The sequence below is a fragment of the Manacus candei genome, unplaced genomic scaffold, assembly GCF_025592945.1.
Source record: "Manacus candei isolate 608988 ecotype Guabito, Panama unplaced genomic scaffold, ASM2559294v1 h1tg000021l, whole genome shotgun sequence".
Lineage (NCBI taxonomy): Eukaryota > Metazoa > Chordata > Aves > Passeriformes > Pipridae > Manacus > Manacus candei.
This window is the reverse complement of record NW_026138069.1, coordinates 985,569-1,010,759: the sequence shown is the minus strand read 5'-3', so window position 1 is coordinate 1,010,759 and position 25,191 is coordinate 985,569. Positions and strand designations below refer to the sequence as shown.

Sequence of the window (25,191 nt, the reverse complement as noted above, 5' to 3'; positions counted from 1 at the left end):
TTTCTTAGACTGTATAGTACTAATTTTTAAAGCAAACATAATATTACTCTGCTGCTCAAGAAACTACATTTCTTACCTATATCAGAATACTCTATTTTGCTTTAATATCAAGACAGTAATCCTGATTTCCTTTGATCAAGAAAGCCAATGAGATTAATGGACTTAGGCAATGAAGCTGAATTCTTCATTCATCAAGTCAATCTTAGAATTCCATTTGATCACTTCCCTGGGGAGCCTGTTCTGGTGACCATCCACCCTCTCAGTGAAGAACCTTTTCTTAATGTCCAACCTGAACTTCCCCTGGTGCAGCTTCAAGCCATTCCCTCGTGTCCTAACACTGATCACCAGAGAGAGGAGATCAGCACCTGCCCCTCCACTGCCCCCCTTGAGGAAGGTGCAGACTGTGTGGATGTCACCCCTCAGCCTTCTCTTCTTCAAGCTGAACAAACCAAGAGACTTCAGCCACTCCTTGTAAGTCTCGCCCTCGAGGCCTTTCACCATCTTGGTCACCCTCCTCTGGACACACTCTAATAGTTTGATGTTCTTCTTATATTAAGGCACCCAAAACAGCACACAGTGCTTGAGGTGGGGCCACATCAGTGCAGTGTAGAGCGGGACAGTCACTTCCCTCGATTGGCTCACTGTGCTGTGCTGGATGCACCCCTGGATATGACTGGCTGTTTTGCCTGCCAGGGCACACTGCTGACTCATATACAGCTTGCCATCAACCCCAGATCTCTTTCTGTGGGACTGCTCTCCAGCTTCTTGTCCCTCCATTTGTACATATAACCAGAATTACCCTCCCAGGTGGAGAATCCTGCAAAACAGCAATCCTAAGAAAGCTCTGGTATGTTAGCTTGTTCAAGTCTAGTCCTACAATGTTTCTTTTTCTTTGTGAAAGTTCCTTTATGGCTCAATGTTGATTCAGGACAAATTGTTAGAGAAGTGACAATTCTGCCAGTGCCATAAAGCAACTCTTAAAATTAGCAAATTGTAGTTTTCTGAATGCAGATATGTTTTCAAAGGTTATTAGAGACACATTAATTGGCAATTGATTGAACAATATTTCTCCATAAGATTTTGTTTAATTTATCTCAGCTTTTGAGAGAAAAAACTTTTGTTAAACTAGTTAACGTTTCTTAGTCCGTAATTTGCAGTCTTGCGCTGTTCTAATAACAAATTACGTTAAACAGGGCTATCTAAGCTAGCACATAGGTACTCTGGTAGTGCTTCAGGAAAATGGCTGGATTTAACACTTGGTTTATGGCTTCCCTTAACATTGGGTGGATTTTTGTTCTACAAAATGCAGGATGTTTATTGGTGCATTTCACTTATCAAAACGACTAATAAAAGGTGCAAACACTTTATTTTACAGGTCAACAGCAAGGACAGGATGGAGTAAAAGTACAGCAAGCCACAATAGCTCCTGTTACCGTAGCAGTAGGTGGCATTGCTAATGCAGCAATTGGTGCTGTTAGTCCTGATCAGATAACCCAAGTACAGCTGCAACAAGCTCAGCAAGCTTCTGACCAGGAAGTGCAGCCTGGCAAGAGACTGAGAAGAGTTGCCTGTTCATGTCCTAATTGCAGAGAGGGAGAAGGAAGGTAAATGTAAATTTTATCAGTATATATTTTAGCATCTTATCACAGCTTGCCTCATTTGAGCATGAGATTGTCTTATATCGCTGAGATTTTTAATGCTTTCTATTAGAAAGTACATTTGTGGGGGTTTTTTTAGACAGGAGATTATCATTGTCTCTATTAGCATGAAATGTTTTTCCCAATAGCTCATAATATTTTAGAATATAACTACTTACCTGTTTAAATATGATCTTTTTAGAGGCAGTAATGAACCAGGAAAAAAGAAACAACATATCTGCCATATTGAAGGATGTGGAAAAGTTTATGGCAAGACATCTCATCTTCGAGCACATCTGCGCTGGCATACTGGTGAAAGACCGTTTATATGCAACTGGATTTTTTGTGGCAAGCGATTTACAAGGAGTGATGAGTTACAAAGACATAGAAGAACCCACACAGGTTGGTCAGCCCTCTCTTGTACGCATAGTACGGCAAGTCTGAGTCATAGTGGCCATGGTTAAAGAGTGGTATCAAAGTTCTCACTTGTTAGGTTATCTGAAAACTACTTTTAAATGTAAGTAAAGTAATTTTAAAATGAGGAAGTGTTAGATTTCAGTTTTTGTCAATTCAAACTGACTATGAAATCGTACAAATTAAATGGGATCTGTTTCAATTGTTCTTCTCTATTTGGGCTAGAGAAAGATAATCACTTAATCACAGATAGCTTATGTACATTAACTAGTGCCTGATCTAAATTTAACAAATTTAGGTTGGCCATGTAGGACTGGTTATGGACCAGGGTCATTATTTCCTCACTTAGGCTAGCTCAATCTTTAAGAAATTTGTTAACCTAGTCCATACATTAGATTTGGTCTTCTTGGGAAGTTTCTTGGAAGTTTCAAGTGGGAGCTGATAAAGCAAGTTCTCTTAACAGTTCAGATTGGAAAAGTGGACCTTTTAGAAGCTGAGAATTTTATCAACCTTCATATTTCTAGCCCCAGGAGGGCATCCCCCTCCCTGTCCCTCCTTCGCCAGCTTACACCACCCAATGTCGTAAGCGATAATTTTATCTGAACACTGGTAGGACCTTTTAGTATGTTGAATTTGTCTCTCTTGACGTAGATTTCATACATCCTCATGAAGCATTGGGATTCATGTTTCCAAATTCCCTTCCCATCCCTGTAATCTAAATAATAAAAGTATTCTTAAAAAATGCTAAGTCGTTCTTTGAGGGCTTTCACTTCCCTCACTCTGTTAGGTTTATGGAAGTTTATGAAAATTCTCTAGTGACCTGAGATTCAAACTTCTCACCAGATAATCACAGCATAGCAAATAATTGTTGAGAACATTTTAGTAGTGAAGAGTAGATTGCCAAAAGCCTGTGACTAAACAGAACACACCTGGGAATGAGTCAGGTAGAAAAGAAAATGTTGTATCCTTTTAAAGACACTTCAAATGTTGAATAGAATAGGGTCACGTTCATGATCAAGCAGCGTTCAGTGCTCTCATTCAGTAACATTTTGGTTTTGTTCTTCTTTTAAAAAAGGTGAAAAGAGATTTGAGTGCCCAGAATGTTCTAAAAGGTTTATGCGAAGTGACCATCTCTCGAAACATGTCAAAACTCATCAGAACAAGAAGGGTGGTGGAACAGCCCTTGCTATCGTTACCTCAGGAGAACTGGACTCTTCAGTTACTGAGGTTCTTGGATCTCCAAGAATTGTCACTGTTGCTGCCATTTCTCAAGATTCAAACCCAGCAACCCCTAATGTTTCAACAAACATGGAAGAATTCTGAAAGGATCATTTATATGGACACCTAGTGCTGCACTTAAGTTTACATACCTTTCAGGATATGGAAGTGGGCTGGTAAAGTGGATTACAGAGCAGGAAATAATTTTTTCAGTCACGACTTCTGTAACTGTTCCAGATTGAAGGGTCAGCATGGAAAGTGTACACCGGTGCAACAAGACAAAAATTTCAAAGATACAAACACCGCAAATTGATGACTGGATAACCAGATCGAGGAATAATATTTCCATACTGTACTTTTTTAGTTATATGTCTGTATATTCTGTAACGATTTTAAGTGAACTTTACCCCCCTATTTTAGCACTGTATATTAATGTGTTTATAAAATCAGATAGTTTCAATGTAAAACAGGGTGGACCTCGACTAGGATTAATACCATTTGATGAAGGTACTTTATTTTTAACATAAATTTGTAATATTTTCGTGAGAGCATCCTTTTCCCATAAGGCATAGCAAAACTGAGTACAGGATGAACAACAGTGGATATATTTTAGGCTTTTGTTAGGCTTTTGCTCAGTCCATACAACACATAAGTTAATTTTGGCCATCTTTTCTCAAGTTTTGGAACTATTCTAGAAGCAGTTGGACGATGCATGCTGTGAAGTGGTTCTGAGGTGGACCTCAGACTAATTTTGACCACTACATTATAGTAGTGTGCATAAATGACAATCAGTGTTTTCATTACTCTCTTTGTGTAGAGAGCTAAGGTTATGTAGAATTAGTGTATACAGTAGGAAAGATAAAACCATAGAAAGATATTAACATAAGATTTTACAAAAGTAATGTTATCTTTATGTAGGATGAAAAAAATTGTGTCAATTTTTGGTAATTCATTTCATTATATATGTCACTGCCTATGACAAGGAGGTTGGAACTAGATGATCTTTAAAGTCCCTTCCAATGCAAATCACTCTGTGGTTCTATGATTCTGTATTTTAAAACATCTGTGGCCCATCTCTAACTCGTAGGTAACCTGAATCTTAAAAACTCAATTTTAGGTATTTAAATGTTTTAATTTTGTTAGAATTCATGGAAATTAATCAGACAATTGAGTGTTGTAGCTCATTCTCCAGCAACTCATCTCTGTAAATACTAGTTTATTATGTTGTGGTTAATGTGCTGAGTTCTTTGTGCTTTGACTTTATAGCCAAAGAAAAAATGGTCACATTTTAACCAAAAAAAAAAAAGTAATCATTTTCTCTCTTTTCCCCTAAATATTACTATTTTCTCTTCAAGGATAATATGTGGGCTGGTAATAAATATCTGTTACCTATCAACTCATATTGAGCCTCCAACTACAAAACAAAGTGGGAAAAGATAAATATTTTGCAACATGAATTTTGGTTTCAAAGGCTTGGTTACATTTTCAAATGTGACAGTGAATATAGAGGAAATTGAAAAAAAACAATAACAACAAAACCTGCCTTTTCTATGTGAAAACCGCAGTACACACAAGGAGTAAAGATGGCCAAATATTTCATACTCAAGATTTTTAATTACTTCTCATGGCATAAATGTAACCTTTTACATCTAAAGTCATTTGTTAATAAATTCTCATGACCAGTTTTTAAAGAAATTTATATGCCAAAATATTTTTTACGTAACTAAAGGAAGTACAGTGCAAGAGGGATAAGATGGGGTTTTTTCCCGCGCAAATTACGGAAGGAAGAATGTGTGTGGTAGCTGTTGGTTTGCAAGACATAACAGATACCCTGTGCGTTCCCTCAAAAATGTATACTTCTCATCTGAACACTTTATCAGTCTTGTGGTGTTTTCTGTATTTTTGAAGCAAAAGAAATACCAATCATTGTTTACACTGTGTACACTTTAGGCCAGCCCTTTGTAGCAAAATACTAAGCTGAGGGTATTTTATACTTTCAGTTTACATAAAAAGCTTTGAGATAAAAGAAAAGCAATTTTACACTGTGGTTATAAATTTCAAGTTTCTTAAAGCTTTTTTAGACTTGTAACAGAGTCTTTAAATTTTAGTTGGGTTTTGTACATTATTTTGTATATTTTATTTAAAGTACTCTTAACTGATGTATCTGGATTTAAAACATCAGAATCAATTAGGTGTTACATTTAATACAGATGAACATTAGGTAGTATTAACTGTTAATTTTATTATATAGGAAATAAAACATCAAATATATATTTTATCATTATGCTTCACAATCAGTGCTCTACATTTCTTTATGCAAAGAAGAACTTTCCTAATATTAATACCATGTTTCCTAAAAGTTAACAGTTTTTGTAAACTGAAGTTACAAGCATTCTGCACAACCATTTCATACGTAATTTTTTCCATGCATACTTATGTATGCACAGAGGAAACTGAAGTAATTTTCAATCTGCAATGAATCCCTATTATAGATGTATCCAAATCTAAATCTGGTTGGCTTCATAGCATCCCAAGTACATTAACTTGTGTTAGCAGGTGCACATTTTACCACTGGAATTAGAAACACTTTGACAGTCTGTTCTGCATACCATTCTGAATCCACTTTTCTGTCTTAAAAGGATCGTAAATTTCAATGTCCTTTATTTGACTCAGTGGGATATAGCTGTTGTAAGTAATAGGGCACAGATGTGCAGTAGTATCTTGTTTAATGGCATTTCACTGTTCATTCCCTTTGCCACCATTAAAAATTTTGCTTTATTGTAATTATCAGTGCAAAGTGTATTTACCATGGTAGAACTCCAGTGTTAGAATAGTTTTTTTCTTACAATATACTTTCTTTGGTTAGGTTTGTGTATGTGTTGCCGATTACATTAGCAATTGGTGTTAAGTCATTATTTATCACCTTCTTTCATGAGAGCAGTAATAAAAGTGTGTAATCTAGGAGAAAAAGTTAATTTGTCAAAGTTAAGTAAGCATGATGTTTAGGTCCTATTTTTCAATTTTATAACTGTTTTATTGTAACAATATTTGTATTTAAGTCTTCATTTTAATGCCTTGTGGTGTTTTTTTATGCATGTCACTGAATTGTCATCCCGCGAGAATTGATGTGCAGCATAGGGTATTAAATCTACATAATGATTTTGAAACAGAAAAATAGTTGATGGTAAAAATGTAAATGTTTTGCAAAAATTCCTTATAAAAAAAAGTTTTGTAGTAATATTTCACTTGTAAATTTTTCTAAAAAAAAAGGAAAAGGAAAAAAATGAGAGTAATGTTTCCCCACATCTAGAATTTAGAAATTAATTCTGCCAGCAAAGCCTGTAAGGCATTAATCTGACACTTTTACAATGCTGATTTGTATAATTTTTTGGTGGGTTTGGAACTAAAATCAAGTTGTACAAGTTGTTGCCTGCAATAACGTTTTGCAAGTAACCTATTAAAATTCCCTTGAGTTTAAAAGGTTTCTTCATTTAATTGCTTACAATATAAAGCAGCAATAAATTATGTTTGTGTGATAATCTGCTCATCAAGAAGAACACTAGAAAACAAATGCTTCTCAATGGGGAAAGGTTGGCAGCAGCTTCTGGATTTGTGTAATTAAGACCTGTACTTGCTGGTCAGCATTTTCCAACTGGCAGACTCCCAGCAGGGAATTAAACCAGCAGATTCTAGCTCAGCATGAATTCTGTGGGGTTTTTTCAGCTCTCGCGAATGGAAGCTACGGTTATTCCTGAACATACCAAAGGAATAGCCAAAGGAAAAAATTTTCTGAGGTAAGGAATATACACACACAGAGTTATAAAATAAAAATTTAAAAAACGAGAGTTTGAGAGAAATAACAGAAGTGTCATTGTATTGCACACAAGGAGTGAATATAACAAATAAATGGAAACCTGAAAGCACTGACTTCAACTCATAGAAAATATATTGAGCTTTTCTTAATGAAATGTCAGCAGGCTTCTGCATTGTGTTACACTAAAATAATTTTTATGGTATACTAAATTGCTAATTATAATGATACAGAAATTATTTTTTTTTAATATTAAAAGAATTTTTATTATAAACTTTACCATAATTTTTGCAGTGAACAAGTAATAGTATTTCACAAAAGAAGAAATAAATACAGAATCACTGAATTATTTAGTTGGAAAGGGCCTTTAAGATTGTCAAGCCCAACTGCAAAGCTAACACTGCAAATCCCACCACTAAACTATGTTCCTAAGCACCACATCTACACAGAAGGCCACTTTCTTGTTCCATCTTCCCAAAGAAGATGGAATTTAAAATTTGGGACTTCTAGCCTTGTACTGCAAGACAGAATCATCTTTCCTTATTGAGATATAAAATATAGTACTGTATGTTTGATGAAATACCTGTTAAAGTCTCAGTAACCTCTATTTGAATGTCAGACAAACTTATTAACTGACGTCAAACTATGTCATAACTCAAAGTAAATGCATCTGACCAACTAATCTGTCTTTATTGGCCAATTTTTTAGTGTAGTGGCACTGGCATGTTTTGAAGCAGATTCTACATTATTGGTAAGAGACTAGTCCTCCACTTAGACCATTTCAATTATACAATATCAGAAAATGTAACAAATTCTTAGATAAGGACATTAAGGATGAATGGCCTTCAAGTGTATAATTTTTCTAGTCTGTGAAGCATGAAGTGTAATACCAAATTGAGTAATTTTGTCTGCAACTGTAGATTCGCTACCATTGCTAGAATTATCTGAAATTACATTTTGTATTTATTCCATTGTCTTAATTTTATGTCCAGCGAGATAAAAAATACCAGGATGAGGTTTTATCTATGTGTAATATGAACACCTAATTTATATTGAACTTTCTGCTGTCACCTTCATTTCTTCATGCCTTCCATGCCCCAGCTTCCCATTCCTTTCCCTTTCCCCAAACCTACTTGCATCATTTCCTAATATCCTGAGATCTGTCAATGCATATGGAAATGTTGTGGGGACCTAGAGCTAGTATGTGCTGTCTTTGCTTGCTAGAATAATTTCCATGGAGAGAGGGACAGCGAGATACCTTTTCTAGCAGAACAGCTTTGCTCTAAAAATGACCAGATGTCATCCAGGCAACTGGATCAGTGCTGTGATCGACTGATGTGGAGGTCATAATAGGCACTTTCTTCAACTGAGATAGCAAACAACTGTGAGTGGGGATCTGGTTTTATGTGCCCACACAAGTTGTTTACCATTAACAGAAATATTGAAAGGTTTTGGCATGGAATTCTCTGCCACTTCTCCAGAAGCACTTGGATTAGATTTATAGCTTGCAAAAGATTTTTAACAGGCACAGATATTTGTGAGTTGTTCAAGTAAAATGTTTCTTCAATTCATTCCACTGTTATTACCGAGGTATTTTTCTGTATAGTTTATTTTAGGGTTTTTGGGTGGTTTTCATAGCAAGTATCAAAAATTACCTCCTTCTAAATTGCCAGATCAAGGAACATAGGCATTTCTTTTACTTACATGAGCAGCAATGTGCAATATAAAATTCATAACATGCAAATTCAAAGCTTTGCCTATCATTTCTACTTTTATGTATTGAAAATGCCTAGCCTTGAGGCATTTAATAAATTCTTATAATAATCTTTTAGCACAACTTTTTAAAAAATAAAAAATGTTTCAACCTTTATAGTTTCTCCTAGGAAGGAGAAACTGTTCTAAACTGAAGTGTATTTGAGACCATGAATATTCAGAGGTTTCTTTACCAGATATATATTTTACAGCATTTCTAGAATTTTTCACTTTCTCTCTTGCATCTGTCCCCTGTGCTGTATCCTAACATTGCCATTAAGACCTCTCTTACTGCATTTTCAAATGTTATAGCTTTTTATTTGAATAATCTCTTGCTTCTTGCTAAAACCATTGCAGAAACACATAGATCAGACAAAAGAAGTACTCTCACAAATATATAGACTGGAAAACTCTTTTGGAAAGTAATTGAGTTGAATGAGTTCTGTGTTCCATCCCCACACATTATGGAAGCATAGTCCAGGGTAGAATGGAAAATAAGAGTATAAGTTTGCAGGGCAGGAGGTGTTTCTCAAAAAAGGTTTGTACTGCTGGTCTGAAATTCTGATAAGCATTATTTTTTAAGCTGTTTTAAGTTCAATACATAGCTTTGTTTCACTTGCGTGTATTTTAAAGGAAAGTCTTGGGACAAATTCCAGGAAGAAGCCCATTTCAAAGCCTTTTGGCGTTAACGTATTGGTCCAAGTTTTAAGAGATTTTTAAAACAACTAAAAGCAAGCAGTAAGGGAAGTGTGCTCTCCATAGACCTAGACACATTCAGATTTTTAAAAAATGTAATTAATGAGGTATTCATTTACTTTCATAGCTCAATTTACTAACTTAAACTACTGCTAATAGATAATATGTATGTCTGCTAAGTGAGGCATAGACATCTTTCAGGAGTTAAAGATTTTTGAGTTTGTCCATCAACAAGTATATAAAACACTATCCTTTTGCTAACTCCTTTCAGTTTGTTCTATTTCAGTCTTACAAATACACATTCTCTGCTTACAATTTTAAAAATCTAAGGAATTAATATGTAAAATTACACAGGTGGGTGGAAAAAAAGCCAAGAAAGTGAAAGCCAAACTAAATGAATTAAGGTTTTCTAGTCACGTATTTTACTTTTATCCTGTTATAATTTTTGCTTAGGGATGCCAGAATTTCATCATCTTCTGTCTGTTCCTAGCAGGAGACTTCCATAACTGGATGTGGAAGAAGTGTTTATTTAACGGAGAAAAAAAAAGGCAGCTAGAGCATAAACAGAATTCTGGCTGGTTTACCTTTTCCCCCTGAAGTCTTATGTTTCTATTGACAACTGTCATTAAAGCTTACTGCTACTCATAAGGGGAAACAAAGTTGAAATAACTGAAAGAGGCAAGAACTACCTGAAAGTGGGATGAGAGGAGTGATAAAATATTTAATTAGCAGAAAAAAATAAAAGGTAGAGTACATTAAAAAAACAGGAGACTAAAGAACAAAACCAAATCTGAGTGGAATAACAAATTATACTAGAGGAGTAGGAAAAGTAGTAGTTACCATACTGAGCTAGAAGGAGGTAAAAGATAGGTAGGATTGTCCCTTTGCAAATACACAATTTTGTTATGCTTTTGGCTTTAGAAACAATGCTGGTCAGGCACATGGTGCAGGCAGCTTCTTTCTGTCTTGAGCAGAAGTCACAGAGTACTCAGTAGACTCACTACTAAAAGGTCTTTGAAAGTGGAAATCCTTGTTAGTGTTTATTTTTCTAAACTGCTGGATTTGCAGACAGTGGAAGAGTACCCTGGGAGCTGTGCATGGATATAGTAAATGTCAATCATCCTGGATCTGTTACCACTGTAAGACAAGCCATCAACTTTTACAGGTTGTTATAAAATAGGAGGTTTTTCTACTGACATAGAAAAAAATTCACTTTTCCTCAGCTTTTTTCTCTTCCTATTTTATAGCAGCGTGAAACTATGCAAAAATCAAGTTGGTAACCTTGGTGGAAAAAAATACTCTGGTTTAAATGGTAGGAGCTTAAGATATGAAATAACAGTACATATAAGCTTCTGCTTTTAAATGTTGTCAGAACTGATTTCACTGTCTTGCAACATCAATTTACTGAAAAAACTGTTCAAATGACGTAATTCAGATATATTATGGTCAGTATGGCTTTCACATTAAATACAATCCACACTTCTACATTAGCATCTATAAGTTTCACTTTTGTTGAACTAAATACCTGAAACTAATATTGAAACCTTTGGTTTGCCCTCTTTTTTTACACTTTCAAGTTTCAACTAGTTTGCCATTGTGGATCACCTAGAAACCACTATAATTGCTACTTATTATTGCTATTTAGCCAGTAATAATGATGGATTGCACCCTTGGTCTTCCTTTAGTTGTAATTGTTCAATAGCCTCTATCTTCTGTGGTTTTAGCACAGCAGTCTATTCCCACACTGTTAGAATAAAATTTCTTAGTCTTTTAAGAACTCTAGTCTGTATTAGATTGTTATGTAATTAATTGGTGGTAGCTGACTGATCACCCAGTAATGTGTGTGTGAAAAGCAGAGGGCTAGAGAGCAATGGAGTGCGTAACAAGCCAATATGTAAAGAGGCATTACCTGCAAAAATGCTAAATTTATTCCTGTCTCTATTTGATCTCTTCCATTCTCTCAAGTTCTGCTTGTGCCCTGCAGAAAAAAAAAAAAAATCATCATCTTTGGTCTTGAGAAGATGTCTAGAAAATACACAGGAACACATGCAGTGAAAAGAGGTTGACTGAGACAAATATTTATTGCAATTAACCACTACCAGTTGGACAGCAATGACATATGGAGGAAAATAAAAAGTGAAAGTTTTTCTGGAAGATGATAACAGATTTCAAATGTGTCACGGGTTCAGAGAAAGAATTCGGGGGGGGGGGGGTATTGTCATATCGAAGAAATAAATATTCATGTACCACAATGATCTGTATGAATCCCTTCACTTGAATGACTTGACAGAATGTACTGTGTGATCTCTAACTAGACAAAGCTCTCCAGAAAGATACTACAAGCAGTTTTCAATAAGGACCAGAAAATGTCTTTTTGAGGGTGCCAACCTTTTTCATTTCAGGGAAGAAAAGCTTCTGTTCTACTACTTCACTGAGATCTTAGAGATCAATATCTTTTTCTTGTACATCTAGTCAACTGTCACCTTACGTCCCTAAAGATTTAATATTATGATTTCAAATTACAGTTGAATTTGTCTGTTAATCATCTGTTAGTTGTCCTTCTGTCTGGGCAATTAAGAGATTCAAATATCCACTCTACATATTGTGTAGAATATGTCTATTCATTGTGCCACAACTGCAACAGCTAACTACAGAATTTACATTGAAGCTTTCACCCAGACTTGCTGAACTGCACTGCTAGAAGAGCTTCTGCTGAATATTCGAGATAAGATTTAAAGAAACAAATGAATTATCAGAAAAGAAAAAGGCAAATAAAACTTGAGGGCAAATTGTGTCATTCACTGAAGTTACAGAAGTCAGGAAGATACTTTGGGTCAACCTTTAGGATTTTTAGCCCTTGTTTAATTATAGATTTTTTAGTTTGCTTTAAAGCATATTGCACTTTATTTCCCCACAAGGACATGGAGAAATTACTTGCAATAGATAGATAGATAGATAGATGAGATTCTTTCACCAGTGCCTATTTAAGTTTGTAGACTCCTCTGGATGTGACCCAAGAGGCAGATCTGTCTGTGGGGAAGCCTTGAAAAACCCCTGCACTTACACCAAGACAGCTATTTTCTCTGCTGCTCTGTGATCCCAGAAAAAACACATAGATCAAGCTTGGCAGTGAGGAGCTATATTGCACGGACTGATGTCTCCAAAGAGCAAGAGAAATCAAAAGAAAAGAGTTTGCTTTCTGTTTCCTTGAGAAAGGTGGAAAGTGCTCTAAAAGTTGCTTACATGCTAACTGTTGACCAAATGAAGCATGAAAACCAAACAGATGACACTGGCAAGACAGCCAACTCCAAGCCCTAGCAACACTGCTGAATTCTGACTGACCCCTGCAGAGGCAGAAGTAATTCCTTTCTCTTAGAATATAAGAACAAAGGTGCTCGCAGAAAAGAAACCAGGCAAATAAATTTAATGTCCCATGTTTTGCAAAATAATGAGAGTAAAATTAATCAAGGAGCACTAACTACAACTTCTTGCACAAATTGAGAGGGCATGCCAGCTCCAAAGCTCTGTGGGGCAAAAGCCTGGCATGTGGTGGATTGTTGTTGCTGGGCATTGCCTTACTATTTGTGCTCAACTTCTGAGAGAGCTGTTAACGCAGCAGTACAGGGCTCTGTACAGTCAGAGATTTACCCACCTAGAGGTATTGGTTTCTAAGGTACTTTGGTAGTAGAACTGAACTCATAGTTCCATCCTAGGTGCAAGCTGTTTTTCTGGAAAACAGCTCCATGATAACAAAGGTCTCCAGATGCCCATGCCAGGAGTATGCATGTATTTTATAAGGGTGTTGTTGCTTTAATCACATGGTAGAAAACAACGTTTTCTGAGATGAATGGCTGTCTACAGAGATGCTCTACAGTCTGGCTGACCACCACAGTCAACAGAGAAATGGGCTGCCAAACTGCACAAACCTCACAGGGAAACCCATGACACATCAAATGAGGCTGGCTTTCCTTGCAGCTGACATAAAGGATGTTTTTTCTTAAACATCCACAGATATTTTGCTTTCACTGGGTTGAAAACATATATTCTGCAAATATCTGTGTTTTATCTGTGTTTAATCAGATATGATTAGGCAGCTCTAGCAGCTGTGAAATTGGGAAGGGAAACACTAGTGACCTCTTCTTTTTTTTTTTTTTTCCCTGCAAAAAACGACTCGAGGACCAGTTTTAAATCCTGGTAGGAAATGTTTATTACATAATGAGCGTAACTTCAGAAATCAGTTATCCTAACACCGCCGCGTAAGAGGCATTTACTCTTATGGCCTGAAGTTTAACTAAGAGCTGATCAAATAAAACCACGGCCGCCGCAGTGCCCCCTCCCGAGCCCCTGTCCTTGTGTGTCCCCGCAGGAGCGGGAGCGGGACCCGGCGGGATCTGTCCCGGCGGGGCGGCTGCGCTGAGCCCCAAGTGGGAGCCGGTCGTTTGAGGTCTGGCTTGTGTCTAACAGCTTTCACCTGACGGGCTGTCCCGGCATCCCGGGGCACGCCGGGGAGCAGTTATGGGCAGACAACAAACAGTTAAGTTGTGGCACTTTTGTACACACTTGCGGAGGGGGAGGCTGAGGTAGGGATTCGTATATCACATGTACCCGGCGGTGCCGGGGAGGATGCGTCAGTGTTGCTCCATGAGGACTCGATGCTGTAAACGGGCGCGAATTCCCACAAATCCCACCGCGCTGTCGTGTCCTCCGCTCCCGGCCCCTCCCGCTCGGGCTCCACCGCCCCCCCCGGGGCTGCCCGGACGGACGGAGCGGCCGCCCCCGCTCCGCCGCTGGCGGGAGCAGCGCCGCTTCCAGCTCCAGCCTCAGCGCCGCGGGAGGAGGCCAGGGACGGCCATCCCCAGGGAGACGGGACGCGGTGAGCGGACGGACGGGACGGGAAGAGAAGGGAAGGGAAGGGGGGTGCGCGCTGTGCGAGAATAAGTGGCCGCGCCGGAGGCACCGCAGCCGCGTCTGGAGCCCCCAGCGCGGCCCCGGGAGGTGAGCGGGGCCCCCGGCGGAGCCCCCTTTCCCCCGGCGGAGCCCCTTTCCCCCGGCGGAGCCCCCCTTCCCCCGGCGGAGCCCTCTCTCCCCGGCGCCGCCGTCCCGAGGGAGGCAGAGGTCGAGCGGCGCCGGTAGTCGCCGCGGGTGCCTCCTGCCGGTCCGTGGGGGCCTTTTCCCGGGGAATTTAGGAAGGTTGTTCTTTCCCCCTCTTCCGGAGTAGATAGTGGGAAAATGCGGCGGGTTCGTGTTTCTTATTTTCAGTTCCGAGGGTTTTGTTATTTTGAAAACCTGAAGAGCATAGCGACCAGCAGTGAAGTCAGTGAGAATGTGGTCTCTTAATGAAATTCAGTGTCAACCTGAAACATAAAAGTTGTTGTTTGGTTGTTTTTGAGGGGGCAAGGGAGATGGGCAAAAGCTCAGGCTGACTCCACAGCCTTGATTTGACCAGCAAAGCAGACTCAAAAATTAACTGTTTCTGTAACTCTTCTTTGCATCACCATGAGGCTCCACTTGTATCTCTTATCAAATAAGCTGCATACATTTTAAAAATACTTTAACTCTGATAGAAACTGAGAAGTAGAAATGCTGATGCCTTACAGTGTCAGTCTTCTTCCTGACCTCTCGTCCCTTCTCCTCCCTTGATTTTGTGTGGTTTTGAAGATCTTCTGTGCCATTTACTTTGACAAAGGTCATTGATTTCTCCTGTGTTGTATTGGCTCTGCAACATCTTTGTTGAGAACTAGAAATATGAGAACTATGTAAAACTTGGTCCCAGTTAAAAAGCTTTGAGGCAAATTAGTTGTTTTCATGAATGTAGTGTCCAGTGGGAAATCTGTGAAAACTTTAGTTGTGCATAGCATAGCTTCTCTTCTTCCCCCTGTCCTTCTACTGATGGAGTCGTGCTTATGCTATGACTGGGACTCCTGATATTTCTTACTTTGAGTTGTTGAGGAATGCTGACCTTTCTGAGGGGATTACTCCTTTGCTGAGGAGCTGCCTCTGTCCCTCTTAGCTCTCTGCCTGATACCATTCAATGGGCTTCAACCTCCTCACAGGGGTCACTTAATGCTGTATGTGCTTGTTGGTGTGACGGAGCAAACGGATCTCTTGCTGATATGGTCTCAGACTGCACCCACTTTAGCCTGTACTCAGTTATGGCTTTTAACTTTTTCAGGTAGGCTGAAAGTATTTTGCTTCAATGAAAATTCCAATTCTGTATTTTTGAGCAAACAGTGAAATTCACAGTAACTTGCAGAGCTGCCAAGTCATGAAATACAGAGCTGTATCAAAGAAGATTTTGAAGAGTTAGTTTATTTTTGGACATGAAGACATAATTTACAATGAAATTATGCTGTCAGAAATATTATTCTGGTTCCCACTAACTTAAGGAGTCATGCATGTAGAGTTGAACAGAGTCTGTCACTGTCTCATCTCATGTCTTAAAACGCAATCTTGCTTGTATCTGGAAGGATGACCCTGATTCTGTATCTGTTAGTTACCAATCAGGCTCCCTGGAAGATGAGACTATGGATTGTTGGCAGAGCAGAGGAGAGATCACTAGTTGCAATTATGTATATTAAAATACAGCAGTGATGAAAGGTGGTGTGGCGTATCCAGGGATGGTTTTTGAAAGATGGTGTGTATGATAATGTTTCCAAGCCCAGAGGCTTAGAAAAGGTCAGTAAATATTTATAGGGAAGCTGGAAAAGCAAGTTTAGGAGGAAGAACAAGGCATATATGTATGTCTGTGTAGTATAGGTGTTCTGGAAAACATTCCTTGGATTTGCAATTTACCTATTTACACGTCATGCTTTCTCTGCTCAGTCCAAACAAAACATACTGAGATTTTGACTTCTAGGATGCAGAGCTCTGATGGGCAGCTGAGGCTTTTCTCATCTTTAGTCTGTCTAAATGGTAATGCAACAGTGATATTGTCAAACCAAACCAATCACCTGTGTCTCACTTGCTTCAGGTGCCACCTGAGGTGGTGCAGAAAGCTGTCTGTGCTATGAGGAAGACCACAGAATGCCTTGGAATGAAGAACAACAGAAAGGACCTTCAGTTTGGGGAGCTCTCTCAAACCCTGCTCCAGCATTCAGTTGCTTTCACAGAAGAGCTTTTTGTAGTCAAATACGTGTAATAAAGCAGAAAAAAAAAAAAGAAGAAAAGAAAAAGATATTTTAATTGGCACCAGAGATAACTGATGCAAAATAACTCTTATAAAAGTGCTCTTTAAAAAAGTAGCTATCCCACTCTCTATATAATCATTAGAGATGGCTTGTTGCTGGAGGCTTAGTTCTGTGTAGCAGGTCATTCTTGCTTTCTTTTATTGCCTTTTGTATAGTGGATGTGACTGCTGTCATCTGAATTGTTTACAGCATCAAAGATATATTCTTCCCTGTGCTCAGGTTTCCAGGGCCATTCTCAGTACAGTGCAAGGTGATGTATTTCTTGTCCAGTGTATGTCAGTGTGAAAGATGAGGGATGAGTCACTTCCCTTGTGGGCAGTGATGACTACCCACCTCTCCTCCGGGAGCAGTGATGCGATGAAGCTGCCACACCAACAGTTGGGCACACAGGGAATCATCACCTCAAATCAGCCCTCTGACGACTATATGATGCAAAACCCATTAAATAAGTTGTATGATTAAAGGCTTTTACAGCTCATAAAGGAGGAAAGCTCATAAGAAGGTAATAAGAGAAGAAATACTTAATTTTTCACCAGTCTTCCAAAAATTGTGCTCCTTCTGACATGTAAATCATAAGAGATTTGTGTACAAGGTTTCAAAATGAGTCTTATAAGAGCTGTTAGGATTAAGCTATAAAAACAAGTACTCACACAAGATTTTCTTAAAGAATAAAGCACAGATATTTAAATTCATATATGTGCACTTTCTTTTAGTGTCCATGCCGTAAAGCTGCTTAGAAATCTCTTGCTTTATTAACACTTTTTAGTAGACACTAAGAATTAGGGCTGGGTACAAAACGTTTGGGGTATTTTTTTGTTTTAATTCTGGGAATAACATGAAATATTTAATTTTCAAGTCCAGATGAATCTACATGAATATCTTAAAGAAAAAGGAGAGGGAGACTGCAATCCAGACCAGACTCCTACTTTTGCAATAAAAACTCCCTTAAAATTGCTTTTGAAACTCTGCATTAAAGCAATGGTGGATCTACACTTGGTAAAAAAGGCAACATGATAGATGTAACAGTGTTGTACTGTTCCTTGCAACTCCTGATCTTGCCTCTGGTTCTGACCCTGACTATCTGTGACTCCTTTCCAAAATTTCGAGAAACATTGGTTGATCAAAATAATATGGTTTTAAATGGAAATACTCTAGTTCTGAGGAAATCTTTTATAGTTACAGATGCAGAATCAAATTTTGGGTTGAGGGAGAACAATGCAGTGGTTCAGGTCCATAGCTGAGACTCGGGGAAATGCAGATTTAAGATCAGGACAGTGAAACAGGCTTCACAGGACAGTTTTTAGTTATTACTCCTGCATTTCTATGAAAAAATGATGTTTCAAGGAGGGAATAAATATGTGCCATTCTGCAGTTACTACAGATACTATGTATAAATACTAATGGCAATGACAGGAAGATGAAAACTATTCTTTTTGTCTGTTAGGACTTTGTTAGCAGTGTTCAGATTTCAGGCAGATTTTGGCAGTTTGATCTTGAGAGACAGCAGTTATGAATAGGGGCAGGGATAGAACTGCAACTCTCCCACTGAGACAGAAATCTCTTCCTGATTGAAGCCTGTGACAAAACTCCCATCAACTTCAAAGGAGAAAGATTCCAAGCACAGCAACCTAAATGCATCTGAAATCCACTGTTGGGCAGTTTGGAAAGGTCAAAGTTTTTTTCAAAGATTAGTAGGGAAGAGAAAAAGACCGAGAGCAAATTGTGACTAGCATAAAGAGAAGAGGAAGTTGACAACTAAGTTCACAGTTCATTGCTAAATCTGTATTTGTTAAGGAAGCTGATTTTTGTGAAAACTGATACAGGCATTCAGCTGGCTTAGGTGTTTCTGCTTCAAATGAGAACGGGGTTGTTTTTTTCCTTGGTTTGATGTTATGGAAACAAATATATAAGATTTGGTTGTCCCACATGGTATGTGTAGCCCTACTGTGTCTGTTTACTTCACTAGCATATTCTGCAAAGAGAAGACAAAATTTCCCAGAAGAAGCACCTGCTAAAGTTTTTAGCTTAAATAACTTGTAACTTTCAATTTCTATGTGTTTGTGTTATAAAGAAAAAAAACCAAAACAACAAAACAGTTGTCATCACAAAGTGCTTAAAAATTTTATTTTAAAATATTTTAAAACCTTTAGCAAAGGAGATTTTGAAAGATATATAAAGGTTTAGATATTTGACCTGAATTTACTGCTCACCCAGTATATACAGAGGGAGTTTTGCCTATGGCTTTGGTACTTAAATCTAGTCCCTAAACTCCAGTGACATCTCATACCCTGACTTCGGTGTTCAAAAACAGAAAAATAACCCCTCACAATGTCCATTTTAATCTTCTTTTTCCATATTGGAGCAAATACAAACTCTATCAGATTTATGAAGTCCATGAGGTTTATTATGTTAAGGGAGCATAAATCACTTCATAAAGCCACAAATGAACCCATTAAATTAATGTCTGCCTTATGAGTCTCTAGAGAGCATACAGGCAGTGTAAGGCATGCCCTCCTCTTGGATGAGATGGGAACTGAACAGTGAAAGACCTCAGGAGGTTTTTAGGAGGAGAGGATGGGGTGCTGTGAGAGCAGAGATCTGTTGCCTGAGCAGAGATCTGCTGCCCTGGAGCAGCTGGTGATGTTCGGGGGCAGGCTAGGATGGAATGTGATCTTCAAAGTGCTGGAGAAACTGTTTGTTACTCTATTAAGGCCTATAAATTAGAACTTGGGAGAGAGATGATGGCTAAAACAGATAAAAGAGGCACTGTGGTGCTCATCCTAGCTTCTCTAGCTCATATTTTTGCCCACTTGCTTACCTATTGCTTTGCAATTATTACTCAATTATGTGTATGCTCAGTCTGCTCTTGTGCCGTTTGTCTTCACTGTCAAAACAAGATAAATTGCACCATGAGTTTGTAAGTACTTGTGCAGGAGCGGACTTGCATCACTGTTTTCCTTACTGCTTCCTTTTATGTTGTTTTTCAGTTTCATGTTTGTAAGTCACTGGCACAGAGAGGAATCAATGGGACACAGTATGGATGTAGCAGCACATCTTTAGCTGCACAGGGCCTTGAACTGAGTTCACAGCAAGGCTTCATCTCCCTGAATTCTGTAACTCCAATGTTACTTGTCAGTTTTGATGTTTGGCATTAAAATACTTTGAGCTTATGTGGGGCTGAAGTGACTGGATTCTTCCAAGAAGCTCACTTGGGATGCTGTGAAGTTTTAATTACTCTGTCTGTGGCTTGGACCTTATTCATCAGAGTACTTTGATTTGAGCATACATTTAATTTCAGCATGACAAATAGTAACATACATGAAGTTCCTACCTGCTTCCCCGAGCAGAACTCTGTACTGATACAGTTTAAGAAACAATGTGGAGAAAAGTTAGGAAATGTTTAAGCAGTGAAACCTGATGTAGAAAGCTGATTTTGATTCAAGTAGCCATGAGTCTGTGGCTTGGGTTAGCATGTTCTTCTCAGATTTAAAGCAGCAGTTTGCAGTGTGTCACCAATAGCCAAATTACTGTTATGACTAGTTTGTAATGTTACTTCTCTCACTTCATCTTCAGGCGTTAGCATCTATTCTAGGCAATAAGTAAAACCATACAACCTAGCCATGTTGTTTTTCCCAAGATATGGAGCGTCATGTGGAAATAAGGAGAAATAAAATACAAATTATGGAAGGACTGGTGTGAGAAAGAACTCATTTTCACATTCCCACAGTTACAGCAAAGCATCAAATATATGCTGAAAATAAATAAGGAAAGACTATTGTGAAACACAGAAGGGGGAAAATAGGGCAAAAGAAATGTGTTGCTTTTGGTGACTTTTAATCACAGACATAAACTGGTAGTAAAATGTATTAACAAGAAAGTATTTAAATGTTTAGTGTTCCAAACATATTATTTTTATTACTCTGGGATTTTTTCTAAGCATCATAAGATGTTTTAAAGTATTTTTGCAACAATAAGTGTATTTTAAATACTTTAATTTTTCTGCCACATTAAAACAAAAATTTCCAGGAATTTATGTTTTGGGTTTATTAATTTCAAAGGCAAGACTTAAGCTGTCTGTAGAGTCATCAGAATTTGGAATCAGGTGAAGCTAATGCTTCCAGAGTACAAAACAGGGTTATTCTATTGAATTACCTTTTAAATGTGTTTTCAATAGGTTGCACTTCCTTATTTCCTTGAGTGTTTAATAGGAACTAAAGTAAATATCATAAAAGGCATCTTATTATTTTTTTGTGAGATTAGCAAAAGGATGACATCAAAAAGGAGCATCACTAATCACTCAGGTGTACGTCTGTAGAGATGGCAACAATATGAGCTGTGTCCCAGAATGCTCCCAGCTTAAGTAAACCAAGGTCTTGATTTCAGTTTGGGATTGACTGTGTATAGAGATGATTGATAACCAGTTGTTGGATAAGTGAAGATTTATAATCCTGTCAATAACAAATGATCTGAAGGCTCTAGTAAGGATCAGCTCCTTGCTGTATGTAATGGTGGTGAAGCAGGTGTGCCAGGCAGAATAGTGTAAGTAATAAAAACTCAGCTAAAACTGAGGCAGAACTGATGGATTGGCTTAAATAAAAGGATTGAGTGGGAAAAAAATGAAGTGTGAAGCAGAATGTAAACTTTAATTTTCCATTAATATTTTATTAAAATGCTTTACTGTATATCATTAGTTTCTCTTTTTGTAAACACTGTCAAAGTGTAATAAAAATATATTAAATAAAATCTACTTAATATTTATATTGTCTATCAGTGTTTATTCAAAAAATAAATTATCATGTCTTTTATTAGAAAATTAAACAGTAAAATGCAGATTTTGTATTTCTGGAATAATTGTAAGGAACTGTTCGAAGGATCTGCGGCCAGTAATTTCTGAGAGAGTGTTTCAGAATGGTGTTGATTAGTAAGTACATCTGGAATGTGATCTGTGTTTTCATAAACAGTCTTTTTAGCTCTGTCTTCAGGATTTTTTCTTACGCTTTTCTTCTATTCAGAACTAAATTCCAAATTTCAGTATTGTTCATCCTTAAAGTGCAAACAGGAATGGAGGGTGAACAGCACTATACTATCACAAGGCAGTACTTACTTTGAAGTTTAGGAGCTGTTTTTGTATTTTGCAGACGAGATCCTAATTGCAGGACAGTCGAATCCATGGTCATTAGGTGGTCACAATGACATTCATGACAATGCGAGTAGGGATTGTGCTGAACCTCTTCTGCCTCTGGTCTTCATCCAGGCTCCCAAACTGAGCTGAATTTCTGGAAAGCAAGAAAAGACAATCTTTTATATAAAAATAAGCAAGAAAGAGATTTCAGGTATTCTTGTAAATATCAAGGAGGACTTTCTTTTGCATTGCCTTTCTCCTTGCATTTGGAAAAATGAGGCACCAAAATGACTTTTTGTTGTTTGTTTTTGCAAATAGCTTATGGTGGTTTCCCAAAGTAATCAGACTTTGTATAAATTACCAAAGAAATACAGAGTTAAACATTAGAAGGCAGTGAAATTTAATGATTAGGGACTAGGTAGCTGTAAGGGATTCTGTTGTTCTTGTCCACGTTTTCTAAATTTCTTCCCATGACAGTTCTGAAACTCTGGAGAAAATGAGTTTGAGAAAAAAGCTTATATATAGGAAATTATTGCTAAATTTGGCAATGAAACAGACTCTGTTGTTTAATGACCTGATAATAACATAGGTGCAAATGAAATAGCTCTTTTTAATTGAAAAAGTTATATGCAAGGTTATTTACTTTCCAAATGGGAAATGTTGTTGGGAACTGTGTTTAATCCTCTGCCTATTCTCTGCTTGTTATTAGCAATGTTGCAATGTTGTGATGCTAGGTGAGTGAATATTATGAAGAGTCCAGTTCATTCTGCACTTTTGGGTCTTTCCAAGGGTTTCACCCAGGATGGATCAGCTTTTTTCTGCTTGGAGGCTTGAGACATATTTATTAATTCTCTGAGTGCAGTCATAAATTCTACACTTTTGACAGGCAATCATGATCTTTAATTGTTTTCTTTCTCCTTGGTGAAATTATAGTTTCAGAGTCTTGTTCAAAAAATTAAGATCTTAAAAGCCAAAGAAAACAGCTATTATTCTTCTTTTCAAGGAAGTAGAAGGTGGTAAGGGTAGAGTGAATGAGATGTATATATTGTTTGTGTTTCTGTGTGTGTGTAACAAAATAATCTATAATTTGTCTTAACATGACAGATTAAGTTGTGGTACTAAATTGTATCAGAGGTGCAGGAGCATACACATTAAAACAAGCTCCTTTGTGTGCTGAGATGGCTCATTGTTTGTTTGTTTGTGTTTGTTTTTTTAAACTTTGTGTGGATAGTTTTCCTGTCATGGAAATAGTTGAGAGAGATAGCAGTGGCAAAATCCATTAGTATGTGCATTTTTTCCGCATAATTTTTGATTCTTTAGGTGCAGTAAATCTGTAGATAGATAAATTCTACTGCTAAAAGAAATTAAATAAAGCAGCTCTCAGTAAATATTTAGCTGATAAGATACTTTGTATGTAAAATTAAACTTTCTTATAATATAATAAACTTTATTATAATAAATAATATATAAATATATATCAAATATATAAAATATAATAAAAACTTTATAATAATATAAAAAAATACCAGCTCCTTCTAAAATGTTACTCAGTTTAGGAGATACTAGCTCTGCAAAAAGCTTACACTTACAAGTATTTTCTTACCTATTTTAGTCATGGTTAAAGATCATTGATAAAGTATAATAAAACCTTAGAGTACTCACACATTTACATTTCCAGTATCTTTATTTTTATTTTTTTTAATCCCAGTGTTAGAATTTTGGTTTTAATTTTGTATTAGTGAATTGAAATACAGTGAAACAGGTTTTGTGTTGATGTATGATTAGAAGAAAGGATTGAAACTTCTGTATTTCCTCAGATGCCTTTAGTTAGCAAATAGTGACAGTGACAGAGTACAAAAATTTCAGATCTCCTGAACTTGTGAGGCCAGAGATGTGTGAAATACCTACCACGTAAGGGAGAGAAAGACATTATTCACCAGGACCTTGCCACCTGTAGGGGCTAGTGTTGCTCTACAGCTTTCATTTTAATAAAAGTTTTGAGCACTAAAAGAACAGAGCTGTGTTGAACAGAGACCAAACCCAACTGCTTGTGTGAGTCCGAATCCTTCCCGTGTTCTCCCATGCCGGCAGGAGCCCAGAGCACGTGTGTTGTGCCTTCTTGCTGAAGGGCAAAACAGCAGAAACTTCTACAATCTGTGAAAATAATTAAGTTGTCAGTGTTTGTTAAACATCCAGCTTGAAGAAAACGTGGAGTCCTTTTCCCCTTTGATGAAAAAGGTCAAGCTGTTGACCATAACACTGGAAGTGCAGTGGAACACAGCCTTTTTTCAGAATGTCAGAATGCACTTGGTGCCAGATTGTTCAGGAGTATTAACAGATATATAATTAGGCCTCTTGTGATCAGACCTGGCCTGTCCAACACACACCCTCTTTAAAATGATCACAGACTTCAGACTTTTATTCCAGGTAGAAATTTCGCATTTCCATGACCTAGGCATCTACAGTGTTTCCTGCTTCTCCTTGGTCTTGTTGGCATCAGTGAGAGGAACACCAGACGTTCTAGAAAGGTGTTAAGCATCCTTGGCTACCAGAAGTGGAATGGGAAATGTCATAGCCACTTGATGAACATGTCTGCAGTTTCATGAGTAATCTTTGGCTGTAACATGCCTACATATCTTTCTCTTCTAAATAAATAAATTCCTTGCATTCCTCATTGAGGCTTGGTTAGCTTGGAAACGATCATGTCTTAAGATGTAGAAATTTCCCTTTTATATTTTTACAGCACTTGTAAAAACCCAGGGTATTGATCTGTATCTGAGGCTACTGGAAAAATATGTTCAGCTCTTTCAGAAGATGAAATTCCCAAAGATCCGTAACTTAATCCCACCTTTGTTTCACACCATCTGCCTCATATGGAGCCACTCCAAGTTCTACAGCATGCCTGTTTCAACCTACTTATTGACCAGGTAGCTTCAAGTGAGGGTTGTAAACCACGAGTACATAATAAATTATTGTTAGATGATATACAGGACACCAACAAAAAAGGCATGGGTTTAACCTGTCTGTTAGTTGCCTAATAAACACCATAATTACATTATAGATGCTTTCTACCAGTATTAGATTATTAAATTTGAAGTTGAGCTGAATAATTAGTCATCAGTCATACCATTCACATATTGTATATTTAAGAATGAGATATGCTTCTTGTCTAGTGAAAGAAAATTCTGCAGAAGCATATAACATCTTCAGGTTAAGTTGTTGCTCCTTACCCCCCTTCTGTTGGTATAAGTTTGCTGCCTCTTTTCTTATCATGTTTCTTGGTAGGTATTTCCTTTTATGAATTGCAAAATGCTGGTAAGAGCTACGCAAATCAAGAAAATGTGGGGTTTGCAA

The 25,191-nt window shown here is 37.6% G+C and overlaps 2 protein-coding genes and 1 pseudogene across 3 annotated transcripts in view; 2 read left to right on the top strand and 1 right to left on the bottom strand.

Moving 5' to 3' along the window:
• The window catches only part of SP4 (Sp4 transcription factor), a 28,165-nt gene extending 21,203 nt beyond the window's left edge, over nt 1-6,962 (top strand). For both annotated transcript variants that reach the window (XM_051785928.1, XM_051785927.1), the window contains exons 4-6: nt 1,376-1,604; nt 1,840-2,039; nt 3,127-6,962. In XM_051785928.1, the coding sequence (XP_051641888.1) occupies nt 1,376-1,604; nt 1,840-2,039; nt 3,127-3,374 (677 nt within the window). In that variant the 3' untranslated portion in view covers nt 3,375-6,962. The remainder of the gene's footprint in view (nt 1-1,375; nt 1,605-1,839; nt 2,040-3,126) is intronic.
• Nucleotides 6,963-11,473: 4,511 nt separating this feature from the next.
• Nucleotides 11,474-25,191, bottom strand: part of CDCA7L (cell division cycle associated 7 like) — a 147,705-nt gene continuing 133,987 nt past the window's right edge. The window contains exon 11 of the transcript XR_007904299.1: nt 11,474-11,485. The gene's annotated coding sequence lies outside the window, so the exon portion shown is untranslated. The remainder of the gene's footprint in view (nt 11,486-25,191) is intronic.
• Nucleotides 14,354-25,191, top strand: part of LOC127470447 (dynein axonemal heavy chain 11-like) — a 46,328-nt pseudogene continuing 35,490 nt past the window's right edge.